The sequence below is a fragment of the Paroedura picta genome, chromosome 5, assembly GCF_049243985.1.
Source record: "Paroedura picta isolate Pp20150507F chromosome 5, Ppicta_v3.0, whole genome shotgun sequence".
Lineage (NCBI taxonomy): Eukaryota > Metazoa > Chordata > Lepidosauria > Squamata > Gekkonidae > Paroedura > Paroedura picta.
The window spans coordinates 75,225,123-75,243,866 of NC_135373.1; the positions used below are offsets into that span (position 1 = coordinate 75,225,123).

The 18,744-nt window shown below is 39.5% G+C and overlaps 1 protein-coding gene across 2 annotated transcripts in view; it reads left to right on the plus strand.

Annotated features, from left to right (window-relative positions):
- Window positions 1–18,744, plus strand: part of CNTN1 (contactin 1) — a 189,402-nt gene that overhangs the window by 157,363 nt on the left and 13,295 nt on the right. For both annotated transcript variants that reach the window (XM_077338565.1, XM_077338566.1), the window contains exons 16-22: window positions 743–863; window positions 2,784–2,942; window positions 4,140–4,289; window positions 8,222–8,292; window positions 15,174–15,408; window positions 18,100–18,200; window positions 18,460–18,646. In XM_077338565.1, the coding sequence (XP_077194680.1) occupies window positions 743–863; window positions 2,784–2,942; window positions 4,140–4,289; window positions 8,222–8,292; window positions 15,174–15,408; window positions 18,100–18,200; window positions 18,460–18,646 (1,024 nt within the window). The remainder of the gene's footprint in view (window positions 1–742; window positions 864–2,783; window positions 2,943–4,139; window positions 4,290–8,221; window positions 8,293–15,173; window positions 15,409–18,099; window positions 18,201–18,459; window positions 18,647–18,744) is intronic.

Consider the following 18,744-nt stretch of genomic DNA (forward strand, 5'->3'; position numbering starts at 1 on the left):
GCCTGAACCACCAAACTATAATTGCAGATTTACATGTAAACCAGTATACTAAGCAATAGATTGATCTGTGTTAGAAATCCCAGGCTTCAGGGGAATCAAACTGTGATTTGCCAGTTTGGACATAAGTACATGTTATGATATGCTGCAAAAGTGGTAATATTTAGTTATGTGATTGCATATGAAAACGGAAGGGATGGGCATGACCCTGAGGATTGCCTGGCCTCATTTATACAGCAGCAAACCATTGTTTTCCTGATTATCTGGAGAAAGACAATATGATGCAATATGTAAATAGTAGCTATTAAAATAAATTCCATAAACATAGAAACTTTATTTAAAATGTAATTAATGAATCAGTCCAAAGTGAAATAATACCAGATTCCCTGATTTTGTAGATATACAAAATATACTGCAAACTCCTTTATCACTTATCAGTACATAGAAAAATACTAATTTTAGAATGATTTTAATTATGTGGAATTATGTTCAAAATTCCAATCAGGTACCATGTTGGACAGAGAAATTTGTCTTCAGAAACTTTTAAAATGCAGCAAATTGTTACTACGCTCCTCTGGTTTCAACAATCTTGTGGTAGGTCATGGCATTGTTTCATTTCTTAGTTTTTAGGAATGCACCAACATTGATCGCACAGCATTGTGTGACAGTAGCCTGGACCGTGTGTAAGTATATTATATGAATACAGAAAAGAATTGCTGACTTCAGTCATCTATATTTTGCATAGATCAAGAACAATGGTGAACTTATAGTAAAAAATGCACAACTGCGACATGCTGGAAGATATACATGTGTTGCTCAGACAATTGTTGATAATGCCACAGCTTCAGCTGATCTTGTTGTGAGAGGTAAGAACCTGTTTATAGTAGGTTAGTACTTCTAACATCATGTGTATTAACAAAATTCCATGTAAACAAATTCATATAAAATGAGTGTTGTCACAAACCAAGGGTACTCTCTAGTAAGAGGAAGGATAACTGGAACATTCTTTTAGAAAAGAGTTCAGAGTTGCTTTATTAAATCTAAGAAGGTACATCTGGAAATATCACGATAGAAGTCTATTGCTAAGAGCAACTGGCTTGATCAGTCTTGTACATATAGACACCCTCCTTTCCCCACCAATAAATAATTTCCCTGCCATTAGCTATTCTCACAGCAGAAGAGCTTTTATCTTCAAAGGACATATAGAAGAAAGCAAAATCTACTATTTAACACCTAGTGGCCCAAAGGCAGCCAGAACTACTCATTGGAGCCATAAAATAAAGAGTAAGAGATAGTATTGTGAAAGGCACCTTCAGCATTCTGTGCCTGAGTGCCAGACATAGTGGGGAACAGGAAAACAAGAGTTGAGCATAATGGCTACTAAGACATGGGTTTGCTTTTTACCTGAATCTATAGCATGTGTAGTAAGGTATAATGCAACAATAACCATTTTGACTTGCTATGAAAAGAATTCACATTACCTTCAATTGGGAATAAGCTCAGGATGTGGAATACATTGAAGCTGCTGTTTTATGAGAAGCTGATAGCAGACTTAGGGTTAGATGTAATGTGAGACTATGGTTTAATTATTTGATTGTCTGAACACAGGCCACTGCACCAACCACAGTGTTGTTAGTTTGGGTCTCTCAAAGAGAGAATATCTGAAGTTTATGGTCTTTCATAGCACTTGCTTTATTTATACAGATAGAACACAGATGCAGGCACAGGGGCATTCATAGAACAACAGGTCCAGTATTCCATATCAGATCCTTTGGGGGAGGGGGTGTCCTGCACTTTATGGTGTTTCAGCTCAGACATAGCTCTCTGCCCCTCCCTCCGTGTCTCTTCAAGCATTCAAACTGCCCTTCTTCATTGACACTGATACCCATCTGCCTAGTCTGGTTAGCTGACAGGGGAGGTCAACTTCCCCAATAGTCCTGATGAGCTGCTTGAATACTGAGGGGGATATCCACAGTCACTGAGAAACATTCTCATGCAGGATAGACCTAAGGTGAAATTTGTTACAATGTTATACTGCATGCACCAGTTCCAGTGGATTGCTGGGACAGGCATATACATACATGTCAAGAGATTATATTTTAAAAGTGGACTGCTTCTGAGATGTTTCCATGACATTGTATCTGAAGAAATGCCTTGAATTAAACTCTGTTGGCCTTAACGGTTCTACTGGACTCAAAAATTGTTTTGCCTCTAAGATGTGTTATCACCTTAGTAAATCTTGAAGTTCCTCATATTTTTACCAGAAAAACAAAGATGTGTACATGTTTACCATTCCTGGTTGCTCTTCAGATTGATAGAATTCATATGTAATGAATATGCGGTGGCATGCTCAGAGCTTTCGTAAGCCTGCATGTAGCTTGCTTGAGCTGAATAAGGCATACTTATTAAGTATGTCCTTGTTAAAACAAATAGCTTAATTAAAATGTGACTGCGGTAGGCTGGTGGTACAAAATAACAGAAGACTGATTATGATTTATAATATCCATTTTGGACTACCAACTGAAGTATTGTGAAAGGAGCCTGAATAATCACACTGCAGTCTCTATTGCAGATACATCTTCTAATGATTAAAACATTATTTTTGCAGTTTGTTATTGGATGTGTGAAAGTTCTTACATCATTCCATAGCATGTACAACTGCACCTTTTAATCGGAACGCACTTGCAATGCCTAAAGAGATTATAGTGCGTTGATTTTGAAACATATATTGCTGTTATCAGCATAAGAATTCTTAATAAAATTGTGCCACTAAAATGTTTTTTCAGGACCTCCAGGACCTCCAGGAGGACTCAGAATTGAAGATATCAGAAATACATCTGTGACTATTCTGTGGAGCCGTGGAACAGACAATCATAGTCCTATTTCAAATTATACTATCCAGTCAAGAACTCCTTTACATGATGATTGGAAAGATGCCAAAACAGGTAAGAATAATATTAAAAACATTAGCTAATAGCTGCTGGCTTGAAAAATACCCAATTAAAAATTTGGGAGTGGGCAGGTAAGCCATATATGTCAAGAAAATGTGTTATGAAACAAATTACGAGTAAGCAAAAGTAAAACATCATATTGTTTATGATTATGCTTTTCTTATCATCATATATACCTACTTAATCTTATGAAAGCAGAACAATAACAGCTTCTCCACAGTGGATGTTCCCCACTTCTCAAGCTTAAAGATGTCACATGAATTTTCTTCCCTGAAGCACCTTATTTATTTATTTATTTATTTATTTATTTATTTATTTACTTACTTACTTATTTATTTACTTACTTACTTACTTACTTATTTATTTATTTATTTATTTATTTATTTATTTATTTTAAAAGAGAGAGAGAGAAGCTGTTCCCTGAAGTCATTGTGTGACTGCAGAGAATCTGATCCCAGTTCTTTAAAAACCCAGGAAAGGGTAATAGCAGTGTTTTCTTTGACCCTAACAAATCTCTTGAGCAGCTAATTGAAACTGATTGAAAAACTGTAAAGTTTAATTTGGCCCTCTGTTTATTTTCATGGCATGGTTTCTGAGATTGCTCTCCCCCAGAGAGATATCTATGAAGTCCATACAAAAACCTGGCATGGCCATGAGAGATACTTTTTTTCCTAGTGGCAAGGCTATTGAACTTCAGGCATGCTGGTATTCAGCAGAAGGTCATTACAGATTAAACTATAGGGGGTAAATGTTTGAGAAGCTCTAGTGCTAAGTAAAAAAATTAATGTTTTTTTCTGTCTGGGGTGGCCAGCCCTCTTGGGCTGGGTGAGGAAATCTCTCCCCCCCCAGATGGTATCTTCCACTGCTGCTCTGTGTGATGGCAGAAGAAAAATGTTTTTTTTTCTTTTTTTTTAAATGGCTGACAACATGAAATCACTTTCAGGAAAATCTGGATGTGACATCACAACTCTCACATCTATTCCCCATTCTTTATACAGCTTCTCTGCTCCTGTCCTCACAAGGTGTTCCTAATTGTTGGATAAACTGGGTTTGGGTGCCTTGACCAATTGTATTTCATTTACTACACTTTTTAAAAACTGAATACATACTCCTACTAATCACTTAGAAAACTTGTAAGTGCCAATCTTGGATCTCGTGTTTGCTTAACGAATGTTTTTTGTTTTCATTTAGATCCTACATTAGTTGAAGGAAATGCAGAATCAGCCAAAGTGATTGATTTAATACCATGGATGGAATATGAATTTCGGATAATGGCTACTAATACTTTAGGAATAGGAGACCCTAGTATACCATCAAAAAAGATTCGAACAGAGGGAGCTCGTATGTATACTCTTTTGCCATACTGATTTAATTAACATGTGGAACATAAAATAATTACATAGTAATAGACATATTTTGGATGACCATGGGAGATACTTGCAGATTTTTGCAGATTTTTTGCAAATACAGTTAATATGAACAATATTATTGAGGATTCCAGTCAACAATTTCTTCTGCAATGTGATTATTTTTTGCACTTTCAGTGTGGTGAAATTGATGATTGGAATGTTATTTGAAACTATATAGTGTATAATCTATAAAAGTGACAACAACCACATACATTGTCCCACCATGCATAATTGCAAAAGTCAATGCATGTTGCACATTAGATAAAAATTTGTTGCTTGAATCATCCCTTCCTCATGCTAAACCATCCGAATTCTAAAATGCCTATTTTATACTGTATAATTGTATATATATTATACATGATATATAATAAATACAAATTGAATATTTTCGGGTCTATGCATGTGATGTTTTCCTCTCTCTCTCTCCTGTGCTCCTCTAGCCAATATATAAGTTATTTCTAAAGTTATGCAGCAAATTACAGGTTTTTTGTTAAATCCAATCATGAAACATTACTTCATTACAAACCAGATTACATAATATGGTAAGATCTTTGTTTGGAATCCTGTTTTGTAGGGAAAGTACATTGACAACTTCACCACACAAAATGGCAGATGAGATGCAAGATTGAGATCTGCATCACTGTTTGCATCACTGGGCAAACTATCTCTGCCATCATGTCTGAATCATGCCTGAGGCTGGTCTAAAAAATTATTGTATTTTATAATGAAGTCAAGATTCTTCTAGTTAGGACATTATGTATTAAATCATGAATGAACATTCTCACGATAGTAGCATTTGTGGAGAGGTACAGCAGATGCACTCTGACCAGGATGACCTTGGTTTGATCTCCGAAGATATCAAAAGCTAAGAGGCATTGGTCCTAAAAGGATAGATTCCATCTCCATACAAAAAAAATCCTCTAAATAAATTCTAAACAGGAAATTCTCTACTAGGCCTTCAACTCAAAAGAACCAGATCCTGAAATTAAAAGCCCAGTATATCCTTACAAATCTGACCTCAATGCTAACTCTTCACAGTACTAAAATACAAATTACGGAAATCTCACTAGTGTACAAGTGCAATATGGCAATATGGCCTCTCCCATCCCAACATCTCTGGTTATACCATTCCTATGTGTACAGAAAGATCTGCCCACCATAGGTTTTGGAACAACTGTATACTGAAATGCCAGTGGAACTATGAATAATGGAACAGCGATGATTTTAAACTGTAATGTTTTAAAAATATTTTTATTGATGTTAGTATTAAATATACTGTAAACTGCCCTGAGCTTGTCTGTGGGGAGGGGCAACCTACAAATTAACCTACAAATTAAATAATCCTCCTCATCATAATAGAATGGATTGGCCACTAGGGGTGTTCATTTGGATTTACCCAAGCCAAAAATACTTTATTGGTATTTTTTGGGTAGAATTTGGGTTTACATGGGGGGGGGGGAATCCTCAAAAAATGCTGGATAGATCCGAAAACAATGGAGAGGTGGGAGACAGCCTGAGGATAAGCTGTGCTGGAGGGGAGTAGACTGCTCCCACCAGGATCATCTGTACTGCCAAGAGCAGGCTGGGATTTGCACTGATTTATCTTGAAGGCTGCAGGAAAAGTGAGCCAGCCAGGATTGGCTCTGCCACCAGGAGCAATGTGTTCCACATGGCACAGCAACTCCTAGGGATGGCTTCTCTTGCAGCCCAGTTTAAACCAGACTTCAAGAGAAGCTAACTCATTCAGGATTGGCTGTGGCTATGAGGAACAGAGTTCCTCACCAGCTCAGCTTTGTTTTGGCTTCTCCTGCAACCCGTTTTGGATTCCAGAAGAAGTCAAAGCAATCCAGGAACAGGCTGGCTTTTTTTAAAAAAGTTGTATTCTTAAGTTTATTGGACTACCTCAAAATAGGGATTTCTGAAAAATCCAGTATCTGAATACTGAAATAATATTGTAATCCAGGATTTTTTGGAAATCCTGAAATTTGTTCCGGATCAATACATCTGAACTGAAAAAATACGGATTAAAAATATTGCAAGTAAGCTTTGCATAGGTCAGATACAGAACAAACACCAAGACTTGAAGGCCCCAAATCAATAGAAACATTGCCCTGTAATCTCTGCCAGAATTTTCTAAATGAACAGAAAAAATATCTCATCAAAACCATAATTTGAGCTTTGAATTTTAGTTCAGTAGTCCTGTGGGCTTGTAGATGTTATATACATGAAGACCTGATAAAATCCTTGGGTCTAATACCAGGATTTGCTAATTTCCAATAGGATCTTGTTTTTCTCCTGAAAGTAAAGGAAAGGCAGCAAGGATGTTTTGCATCCTCATTGATGTACTGAATAGTGTACTGAAAAGTGTACTGAAAAAGTCAAGTTGGCAGTGGCAGATTAGGGGGGATGACTGATGTAAGCTTGCAGTGTAATCATATTTCACAATGCAGTAATTCTAATTGTATTCATCTTAGTTTACCTGTATGTATTTCAAGAACTCAGTGAACTGTTGACTTCTTTCTTACAAACTGTGAGCAGAACATTTATGTATTTATGTATTTATTTTTACTTATTATATTTATATACTGCCATCCCTGGAGGCTTAGGGCAGTTTACACGGAACATAAGAACAATACATGAAACAGTCTATAACATGTGAATAACCATACAATAATAATAACTAATAGTTGTAAACATATAACAATATAACAGTATAAACAATATAAATAATGCAACAGTGCAACAGTGCAAACAGGTCCAGAGTATACAACAGTGCAAACAGGTCCAGAGTTCTGAGGGGGGGCAGGGGGGGGAGCAGGGGCCCTTCAGTCGATGTTGATTACGTCTGGTCTCAACCAAATGCTTGGCGGAAGAGCTCCGTTTTGCAAGCCCTGCGGAACTGTTTAAGCTCTGCCAGGGTCCTGATCTCCTCCGGGAGCTCATTCTACCAGGTAGGGGCCATGACGGAGAATGCTCTGGCCCTGGTCGAGATTATATACATGGTTCTGATTGCATAAGCTTCCTTGCAGTCATGAAATCAAGTGAACAAATGAGGCAAGATGAGAAAATCAATGGAAGAAAGGCAGGAAAGTGTGATCCCAATTCTTTCATGGTACATATATTCAGAACATCTGAAGGATTTTGATAGCACTATACATCATTAAGTGTTAAATGTCATTTATAAACCTCTGTTTCAGGTTTGATTTGATTGACTGCCTGCTCAGTTTTATCTCTTTGTATACTCAGTTCCTCAGTTACATTCAACAGCTTGAATTTGATTAATTGTTTTTAATTGTATTGTTACTTGCCTTCGAGACCAGCCTCACATAGAGAAGCAGGATGTCCATATTTTGTATATACTGTTTTTGCTTGTTCAGTTCAAATGATCTGTATCTGCAGAACCTTCTTTAAGACCTGAAGGATTATATCATCAGAAGTGAACTGTGGCTTTTAGTTGTAGCACATAATTATTTTTATATAAGGTATATATTTTAAGCATGGGCTTATGCTTTGAACCATAAAGACATTAATCCTAGAGTAGAGACCCTTCAGAGGCAAGTGCAATAAATCCTCTGTATGTCCACTTTAAAAAGAGAGAGAGAAGTAATATACTCAAGAAAAATGATTTGCTGTAGCCAAGCCTCACTGCAATAATTGAAGGGAAACTGACATACATTCTCTGGCAGCAATTTATGCTTTACATTTGGCAAATACCAATTTTTTTCAGATATTGCAGGCTATCATTACTATAATTGTGTGGGCCATATGTGCATGTTGGCAATCCTAATAAAAGGGGAAATTGAATAACAGTTTCTTTATTGCATGGAAGCAAAGAAAATATTTCTTGTTTCTTTCCTATTTTAGCTCCTAATGTGGCTCCTTCTGAAGTTGGAGGAGGGGGTGGCAGAAATAGAGAACTGACAATAACATGGATGGTGGGTATTGTAACAGAACAATACTTACTGTACTTTATGTTACAAAGCATCGTGTTCTTGTATATTGAATCAGCAGGGGATTTCTTGTTAGCATCATGGAGTTGGGTCAACTCAGAAATATTCAGCTTGCTAAATATTAAAAGATAATACTTCATTTTACATACATGTATTATTTTTATTAAAAAGGTTAAGTAATAATTCTCCCTATCATTTCTGTGAACTTGTATTGAAGATTACAACTGTTGATGGTAGTGTTTATAATCATCTGAGTGGGTATAAAAATGTATTCAGCTTATTAGCTGAGCTGTATTATGAATTGTGTCATTTCTCTAGCTCAGTTTGCTAAATGAGATTAGAAAATGCATTCAGAAATCACAATAAATTGTGGATTGTTTACACCAGGATCCAGACAAGCTTTTTGGTCAGTATCACCAATTCCTTATTACATCTCCTGTGGCACATGCCTTTTGTTCATGTAAGGCTCATGATCCCTAACATAACCTTTTGGGTAGTCACTGTGTCCCTTCATCCCACTTTGGTCAGTAGAAAAGCTGGTTGAATCCAACCCAGTTTCTGTAAATACTGAGCTTCTGGCTTCCACGCAGAATCTCCTAGAGGCTATCCTGATCTCCTTGGCATTGCTATGCTTTTCCTACAGCCTCACTTCTTCCTTCTTCCTTCTCCCTCTTTGCTAAGAATAAGCATCTCCTCCCTCCCTTGCTGACCAGTGATTTTTATGAATCCCTTACATTTATGCTCTGAAACAAAACACATCTTTAAGACCTTGTCCCTCCTTTCTCTGAAGCACATTGCTGCTTAATGACTCATCACTATTAGTGAAGGAGGAGAACAAAGTTTGAGTTCAGTGGCACCTTCAGGACCAGTAGAGTTTTATTCAAAGCATAAGCTTTTAAGTGCATACACACTTCCTCATGTGCACATGAATGCTCATACCTTGAATAAAACAGTTGTCCTGGGCTAAGGGAATGTGGGAGAATCTGTTTCTCCCAGTCTGGTGTAGTGGTTAGGAGTGTGGACTTCTAATCTGGCGAGCCAGGTTTGATTCTGCGCTCCCCCACATGCAACTAGCTGGGTGGCCTTGGGCTAGCCACGGCACTGATAAAACTGTTCTGACGGGCAGTGATATCAGGGCTCTCTCAGCCTCACCCACCCCACAGGGTGTCTGTTGTGGAGAGAGGAATAGGAAGGCAACTGTAAGCCGCTTTGAGCCTCCTTCGGGTAGGGAAAAGCGGCATATAAGAACCAACTCTTCTTCTTCTTCTTTCCTTAGCTACTCTGGGGACCAACAGGGCCTGTCCTGCAGCAGGCCAAATGGACAGGGAAGAGCTGGTCCTCCAGTCTCCTCCCTGTCCTACAGTGGCCCAGAGGGGGCAAAGAATGTCTGGTCAGGTTCACAGTGTTTTGCCGCGATACAGTGCGGACTGAGGCAATCAGTTTCATTGTGCAGAACGCAATCCCACCATCCTGCAATATAACCCCCCTTGCACCCTCCACATGGCAAAATTGGGCTGTATCAACAGGGGCATCACATCAAAATCACAAGATGTCATAATCCCATTGTATACGGCACTGTCAGACCACACCTGGAGTACTGTGTGCAGTTCTGGAGGCCTCACTTCAAGAAGGACGTAGATAAAATTGAAAGGGTACAGAGGAGAGCAATGAGGATGATTGGGGGCCAAGGGACCAAGCCCTATGAAGATAGGTTGAAGGACTTGGGAATGTTCAGCCTGGAGAAAAGGAGGTTGAGAGGGGACATGATAGCCCTCTTTAAGTATTTGAAAGGTTGTCACTTGGAGGAGGGCAGGATGCTGTTTCTGTTGGCTGCAGAGGAGAGGACACGCAGTAATGGGTTTAAACTACAAGTACAATGATATAGTCTATATATCAGGAAAAAAAATGTTCACAGTCAGCGTAGTTCAGCAGTGGAATAGGCTGCCTAAGGAGGTGGTGAGCTCCCCCTCACTGGCAGTCTTCAAGCAAAGGTTGGATACACACTTTTCTTGGATGCTTTAGGATGCTTTGGGCTGATCCTGAGTTGAGCAGGGGGTTGGACTAGATGGCCTGTATGGCCCCTTCCAACTTTATGATTCTATGATTCTATGAAAATTATTCCGCCTTTGCTTTGTTTCCCGGGGGGATGGGACACATGTCAGTGGGATACCAGGTGTCCCCCAGAAATGTGTCCCCCATGAGGACACATTTTGGTGCAAGAGCAGATCCAGTGCTGAAATGTGTCCGCCATGGGCACATAATAAACTGCAGAGCTTAATGTTCTACAGCAGTGGTCCCCAACCTTTTTCGGGCCGGGGACTGGGGGGGAGAGGGAGGCCCGGGGGCTCAAACATGCAGGTGTGGAGCTGCTGCGCCTGTGCATTTTGCGCCTGCTGGCATGCCAGCACCAGTGCCTCCCCCCACGGCAGTTTGTACTCCCCTTTCTATATGCAGGAACAAACAGGGATTTCTGCATTCAGACATCAATTTGAACCACAATGAGTATAAATCACATTTTAAAAGCTAGGCACAAAGCATGGTTTAGAATACCTGTTTAGCACCTATCAAAACTCACAGTTGATTGGGCAGCCTGTATTTAGACATCACACTAATTTGGATTTTAATCTAATTATAGTTCAAAAACTGATTTGTTGTGATGTCTGAATTTGTATTTTAGTATTATACCAAACTTTGTAAATTACTTGATCCTTCTAGTGGTCTTAAGGTAGTCATGTTCACTGTCAGTGCTATCCTAAGTAAAGTTACACTCTTCAACCAATAAGGTTAGTAGGCTTGAATGGATGCAGCTCTGGTGTCTATGATTTCATATTGCTTATAGTACACTCAACTCTACCTGTTAGTATTTGGGGGAATATATTCATTATCAAAATTGCAGACCTGCATGCATCCTTCTACCACCCACCATAAGGTGAATATTTTGGCCTATACAATTGTAATTAACAGGGAAGGGGAAACCATGGTATGTATCCTGGCAGCTGGAGGCTTCTTCCCCCAAGAGCTCAGGTGCTTGAGATCCGTGCAGGGGGTGGGCATAAGGGGTCCATTCTGCAGCACCGGGTTGCCAGACTTGGGACTGTCATTGGGCTCTCTGGGAAGGGAAAGCCCCCCCCCACTCCCTCGCTGGCTTCCCGTTGGGCCGGGAAGCACTCATGCCACCTCTTCTCAGCCTAAGGGGGAAGGAATCCTCCCCTGCCAGCTGGATCCAATGCTCTCCACTGAAATCCTTCTGGTCCCAATGAGATGGGAGATGGAGAGTTTGCCCAGCTTCCTCTTGGCAGCCAAGCTCCAGCTACTCTCTGCAGGCATCCTTCCATCAGTTTGAACAAGGGGGACATGGGCTCCCCAGCAAAGACGACCCACAGTTTGCCCTCCAGGGGCATTGGCTTTATCATTAGGACCTCCCCCTCTCCCCCACCCCCAATCTTGGGGAAAGAAGGCTTCCCTTCCTTCCCCGGTCTTGTGAACATGGTGCCACCATGTTAAAATGACACTTATATGTGTCCTGGGTAGTGTCCAGGGGCAAACTGCCCGCAATGCCAGTAGACAGCCCCTGGCCGGCTGGGTGGAGGGGAGTGGGTGTGGCCTGACTGAGGCAGGGCCAATTAGAGGTAGGTCTTGTTTTCGGGGGAGGGCTTTTACTAGCCTAGTACCTAGGTCTTACTTTCAGAGTAGGTCTTATTTTGGGGGAAACATGGTAAGCAGTATATCATTGTGACACAATACTGATACCTTTGGACTGATACCTTTGGAGTCTGTGTTTTGAGTGCAGTGTTTAACTTTTTATATAAAGCCATGCATCCTTTCTTAACTCCCAAAGTATTGTTTCTTAGTCACATTTTCTTCAGTTGTGATTAATGGGTATTTCAAGATGATGTGTATGATTTTGATGAACAAGTACATGGCAGAAGAAGCTTCCTAAATTGTCTTATTATTAATAAATATAAGGATTGTATATTGTTTTATAAACACAAGAATATTGGCTTTAGGATTAGCCAGCAAATACACACACAAAATAATCTGTACAATGTTTTTCTGCTATTCCATTGCACCATTGCTCAGGATATAAATTTACTGAGTTCCTACTTTCAAATAAACCTTTGCACTGAAAACAGAATGGCAGCTGTTAGTGAATAGTAGCTTAAACCCTAGATAGTACTGAATTTTTAAAAAGTTTGTTTTAATATGAATAGCATTCACAATAAACACAGGTAAGGTACCACAACTGTAAAAACCATATCTCACCACCCACCCCAACTCTATGGAGAGCAGGTCTTAGAAGGTATATCTTAAGCTTGACAATATGGGAGAAAATGGTCCAAGTCCTATAACCTTTATCATTACAATATTTACTCCAGTGCCTTTCTAATGTTTCCATCTTTTCAAAGTACAAGCAATCATATAGCTACATAGTATAACTACTACTGAAAAAGACTTAAATATTCTATAATAAGAATGTCTTTTAGAATTTCTCTCTCTGCAAAGTAGTTTAGAAAAGCATATAACTTATTGTTGAGCCATCTTGATTTGTGAATTACAAAAATAGTCCACTAAAATGTATTCCACAAACTGTTAAATATTGATAATGGTTCGTTTCCAAAAGAGTGAACTGCGGTGACACATCTTGTGTTGCGTGTAAAGACTCATATCCATAGCTATGCTGGCATTACAAGATATGGATAATATCCAACTGTGACTAAATTTTCAAAATTATAACAAGGGGGAGGGTGACTAATGCAAGATCAGAGAGTACCAAAATAAGATCACTTTGTTCTTTCACATGGACCCAAACAGATTTATGTACCAATTATTTGTCTCAGCTAATGGGAGTTTTTCTCCTCTGTTCTGTAATGGGCGGTTCATATAATCTGTGAAAAATTGATGGTTAGGATTTTATTTCAGTGATTTTGTAAAAGTAATTCTTGATGTACCTCTTGCATGTATAGCTAGAACCTTTAAAATAAATAAACAGACATTTCAGTATCTTCTTGTTCAGTGTAAACCAAGGATTAGTTTGGTTCTGTGAGATGCTCATACTCTATGACATGAGAAGATAATGAAAAGTAGATTGCACACCTACGGGATTTATTAAGGTTCTTTAACCCCCAAAGTCAAACTTCTTTAAGATCTTGATTTAGAAGCTGAACAATAGATTTCTTCTCATCAACTGAAATTTGTTAGTATATAGCTTAAAATATTATGATATATTATAAATTGAGTGTCTTTTAATGTTTGTGTATTATTTTGAGAAACATGAATATTATGTGCTTTTGGTAGAAAGCATGTCTGTGCATTTTACTCAAAAGTAAGTCCCAAGTTGTTCAATAAGGCTTACTCATAAGTAAATTCCATTGCAGTCCAATGATACTGTCTTAAACACAGTCATACACTTCTAGGTTCATTGAACCTTTAACTCTATTTAGGATTGAACTGCACCTCCATTAATGTTTTGGACATTTCATGGTGTCTGAGAAAGTGTGCACACACACGAATAAAATACCCCTTGAATAAAATTTTGTTGGGCTTAAAGATGCCCCTGAACTCAAACTTTGTTCTATTTATAGCAGAGTTTAACAAATGCTCTTGTCCTTCCCAGCATACAGAGACTGGAGCAAGTTAAGGGACAGAAGAAAAGGAAAACACCCTATTCACAAGCCTTGATGTTAAAAACAAAATTAATGTACGGAAGGCTTAGGCTTCTGAGAGGGATGTGTTTTCTGCCTCTTCATTGTAAGCTAAACAGATCAAAGGTGGGGGGGGGGAGCCTGGGGACACAATCCCTGTTTAAATTGGGTTAGCAATTTCAAATTATTTGCAATTAAACTCTGTATTTTCTTTGAAGTGTTAGATTAAGATAGTAAAATTTGGGATTAGTATAACATTGCATAGCAGGTGGGTAGGGTGCAAAAGAGCACTCAGACACAGGCCACAACTTTATTTACAGAAGTAGGGCGCATCATGGGGGGAGTGATCTTTCGGCAGTCAGTGGACTGCCAGGCCCTCTGCTTCCAGAGGTCTCACTTGCCACCAAGGTACACACTCAGTCAGCAAGCAGTGCATTGCACTTCGGCCATCTTGGAGCCACCTTGGGGACAGTAGCTGTTGGGTGCCAGTGGGCATGAGCCTCTAAGTGGCACCCACTGCTCCCTGGCACTGCATAGGTCATGCCTCACTCACCATGTGTCCAGCTCTTAAGGAAGCTCCCATTTCAGGCACTCTGGTGCACAGACTCAGACTGCCCACCAAAACAGTTCTTCCCATGCCAAAACCAATACTTGTGACAAAAGAAGCATAACCATAACAGATGACTGACCCAGGTAGAGCCAAATACAGGGAAGATGTGGGAAGTGACACCACCAGCCGGAGGGAATAGGGAGCTACACATGTGGGCAGCCCCTTAAGTAGGGGCCTTCACCCTGCTCCCTCTTCTCCACCCCCAACTGGGCACAGGGCTAGTCAGCCACAAATGCCACCTCTGGCTGCCTGTATCTGCACTGAGCCTTCTGGCTGCAGATTGTTCCGGGCCCCGCCTCACTACATCTGCAGTGGTGCAGCCTTCAGTAAGTTGGGGCCATCCTTAATTTCTACATCTACTCTCTGCAACTCTACTAAGCTTGTTTTCAGAGGACTGTAGCAAAAAGTGGTACAACCATAGATCCCCCCATGAAACTTTTGTTTATTGTTGTGCATTATTTTCACCATTGTCATGTTTAAATAAATAAGTGAACATAGGTAGAATTGCAAAGAGAGCTTTAAAACAAACATATCACAGTGATATTATATGGCTCAGTTCCCCCCCCCCCCTAATCATTTGATCCAGAAATAACACTTATTCTTTGTTTATTCAGCCTTTGCCAAGAGAGTATCACTTTGGTCATAATTTTGGATACATAGTATCTTTCACACCCTTTAATCAAAACTCCTGGAAGAGAGTTACAGTTCCTCAGCCAGATGCTAGTCGGTATGTCCACAAGGATGAGTCGATGCTCCCTTCCTCACAGTATCAAGTAAGAGTGAGAGCATTTAATAACAAAGGGGAAGGACCTGACAGCATTACTGTTTCCATCTCTTCAGCAGAAGATGGTGAGTAGAAATTGTCCAGTGAAAGTTAAAAGTTGATTCCAGTAGTATTTTGGTGTATATTATTATTTCAGAGTGTACTGAAATAATGCATTATCAACATAAAAACTACACACCATTAAAATGGTCCAGGAACATAACCAGCATAAAACTGTCCATAAAATAGACTTCAGAACAGAAGCAAACCACTAAAAACTGGGGAAGAGGAACCAGAGTACCAACTCTGCTTAGCTTCCGAGATCTGGCAAGATTGGGCTATACCGTGCCACCTCCCCCCAGGCATAAACATGCTCGCTGTTAAAAGATGTAACAGTACTTCTGCTGTAGCAAAATCTATAGTTTACCAAGTTAAGTGGCAAATGGCCAATATTTATAGGCAGCATTTTTCATACCTGGCTAAGCAATGACTACAGGGCTTTTGCCTGTGAAAATACCAAGGATATAAACTACAAGAGTCAATTCTACAGGACCTGTTCTCCCCTGCTTTGCTAAGAACTTTCCCAAATGTCATTTGATGTACTCTTTATTTTTTAATTTATAATTATTATACTTGTATTCTGTCCTTCTGTTGGCGGCTCAGGATGGATCAGATAAATGTTAAAATGCAGATAAATAAAACATACCATAAATTAAACATTTAAATCAAAAATATAATTTAAATTGCCTTCTCTCCCAGAATTAAAATTATCTGGAGGACATATTAGATCTTGGATGGTTTAGTTAATTAATTAGGTGTATTTTCGGCAGGGAAGCCAGCATTTCTTGATGTTAGTTCCAGGCCTCAAACATAGGGCTGGCAGAATAGCTCTGTCTTGCTCGTTAGGCAGAGCATCCCACCAGTCTGTGGCCAGTTTTACCTCGAGGCCAAGGATCTTGAGCATTTTTAATCACTAGATTTCAAGGCTTTTTTGGGGGGTGTAGTAGAAGAGATAGATATCCCATAGATATGAGGTCTCAGACTGTTTAGGGCTTTGAAGATAAGAACCAGAACTGAACTTTATTTGGTCTCCAATCTGGAGTCAGTGCAGCTGGGGAGATAACAGGTAGAATATGTGCTCTCTATTGAGTCCCAATAAGGTTCCAAGCGACTGCATTTGGGGCCAATTGGAATTTCCAGAGCAATTTCAAGGGCAGCCTTGCTTAGCAAAAGTTACAGTAGTTTAGTCTGGAGATGACCATTGCGCAGTTCATTTTTGTGAAAGTTGGAAAAGTCCACATATTTTCAGGTCTTCATTGACACCTTTCCCCCTAAATTTAATAATCTGCTCCAACCACAGGGTTTAAAAAAAAATCTGTAACAGCTGGATCACTCTTATGTTACATTGTTATAACAATCAGGCTGCACATTCCTCCTTACAAATCCATAACCAAAGGGCTAGAGACTTCCTTAAAAAAAACCACTTGGATTGTTGTAAGAGATCGTTATTATTGTTTTTTTATATAAAGAAAAGCTTGAAAAAAGTCCTATGGTGGCAGGAAGGGAAAGGCAGCCAAGGAGAGCAAAGGCTAGTAAAATGTAGAGGCAACTTGCACATGGATGTTCTCCAGCAGCTCCAAATGCTTCTAAATTTGCAGCAGTAAGGAGAAGTGCACAGAAAATTGTCTCAATGGGAAAGCAGTTCAGGTTTCATTCAGAATCTTTTTAAATCAGGAGTTTTGTAGCAGCCAGTTAAACGGAATCCAGGTAATATCCGTTTTCAGTGAGATTCTTTAATCAATGGCAAGTCAGATATATTAATAGTATAATAGGCTCTATGTGGTCATAGGCTCACATAGGTATGGGGATACCGGTCTGTATTGAATGTGTCAATACAGGGGAACGTGTCAATACAGACCAGTTTTGACAGAAGTCCTAAAGAATAAAGAAACTAGGAAAACTACAAAAATAGGACATTTTTCTTTTTTTTATCAATTTATTTATCATATATTTATCATATTGCCAGTAGATAGGTCTGTTTCTCTCTGATTGGTTTATTATTAGACCGTCCTATTAGTATGATAAAGAACCACAGAACAACAAACTGCACATGGGCTGATTCTGCACTTACTTTCTTTTTTCCATTGTGGATCCTGCTGAATTCAGATTGATTTGAACTCAGGTCTTCCTCTATCCTCCCCACAACTGAAACAGAAAGTGTTCTGTACTTGATTGGGGGATCTCAGAATGAGGAAGGGTGCCAATTGCATCAGGAGTCTCTTTCTTTTCTTGAATGGAGGGTGGGGGAGATTGGAGACAGCAGAAGAGAGGGAAATAACAAGAGGTAAATCTCTGCTGAGAGAAGTTAGGGCTTCTGGAGCACAGTCACTTTAAGGGAAGCCTTGCAACTGGGACCCAGGAAGTCTTTGAACTGACGCCCTGGCCAATCAGGGAAGTCTGCTTTGCTTTGAAGCACAGAGCAGTGAGTTAATTTGAAAAAAGCAAAAATCTGTACATTTACTCATGGTGGTTTTTGAAATATTGAGGCTTATATACACTCCAGGATATCGCAGGGGAAAGGTAGAGTCACCATGAATCAATCATGTTGCAGAGGGAAAATTTAAAGCACCAAAGGCAAAATGGAAATCAAATTCAGCATAGACTGCAGGGATTTAGTCTGTTTGGGAGTGGGTAAAAAGCCCCATGCAGGCTACACCATGGTGTGCCTTTGTTCTTTTATTTGAAGTAACTTGTATTTTTCGTGTTCACGTTTTCAGCTCCTACTGAGAAACCAAAAAGAGTGGATGTAAAAGTCAGATCAGCCACCGAAGTCACAATTTTTTGGCAGCAGCTTACCCAGCAGATTGATGGGTATGAGGTAAGCTAAAGCACAACAAGTGAATTGTATTCCTTCAACAGGACAAAGAGCGTAGCTGCCACAACAGAGATGCTTCATTTCACTAGGCACCCAATGGATCAATGTTAGGTCTAAATTAATTTAAAGTCATGGAGGTACTGAATGGAAGAATGATTTGGGTCTCATACATGTTATTTTATCTTGCTATTGGCTGTAAACAATGTTTATGATCTTTCTGAAAGGGTTATGCAATATCTCCACTTTGCATTCATGTTTATAGATTCGCTACTGGTCTGCTCGTGAAAAAGAAATAGCTGCAAACAGAGTACAAGTGAGCAATCAGAATTTTTCAGTAAGGTTGGAAAACCTGAGGCCTGACACGCGATATACTGCAGAAGTATATGCCTTTAACAGTGCAGGCTTTAGCCCTTCCAGTAATCGATTGCACTTCACGACACAAAAAGCACGTAAGTAAAGTACTTTGTTCTTAACTCCGTTGGTCAGTGTTCTACAGAAATTAGTGAACATTAGTAAAGAAATGTAGTGCCATTTGCCTTGTGCACAG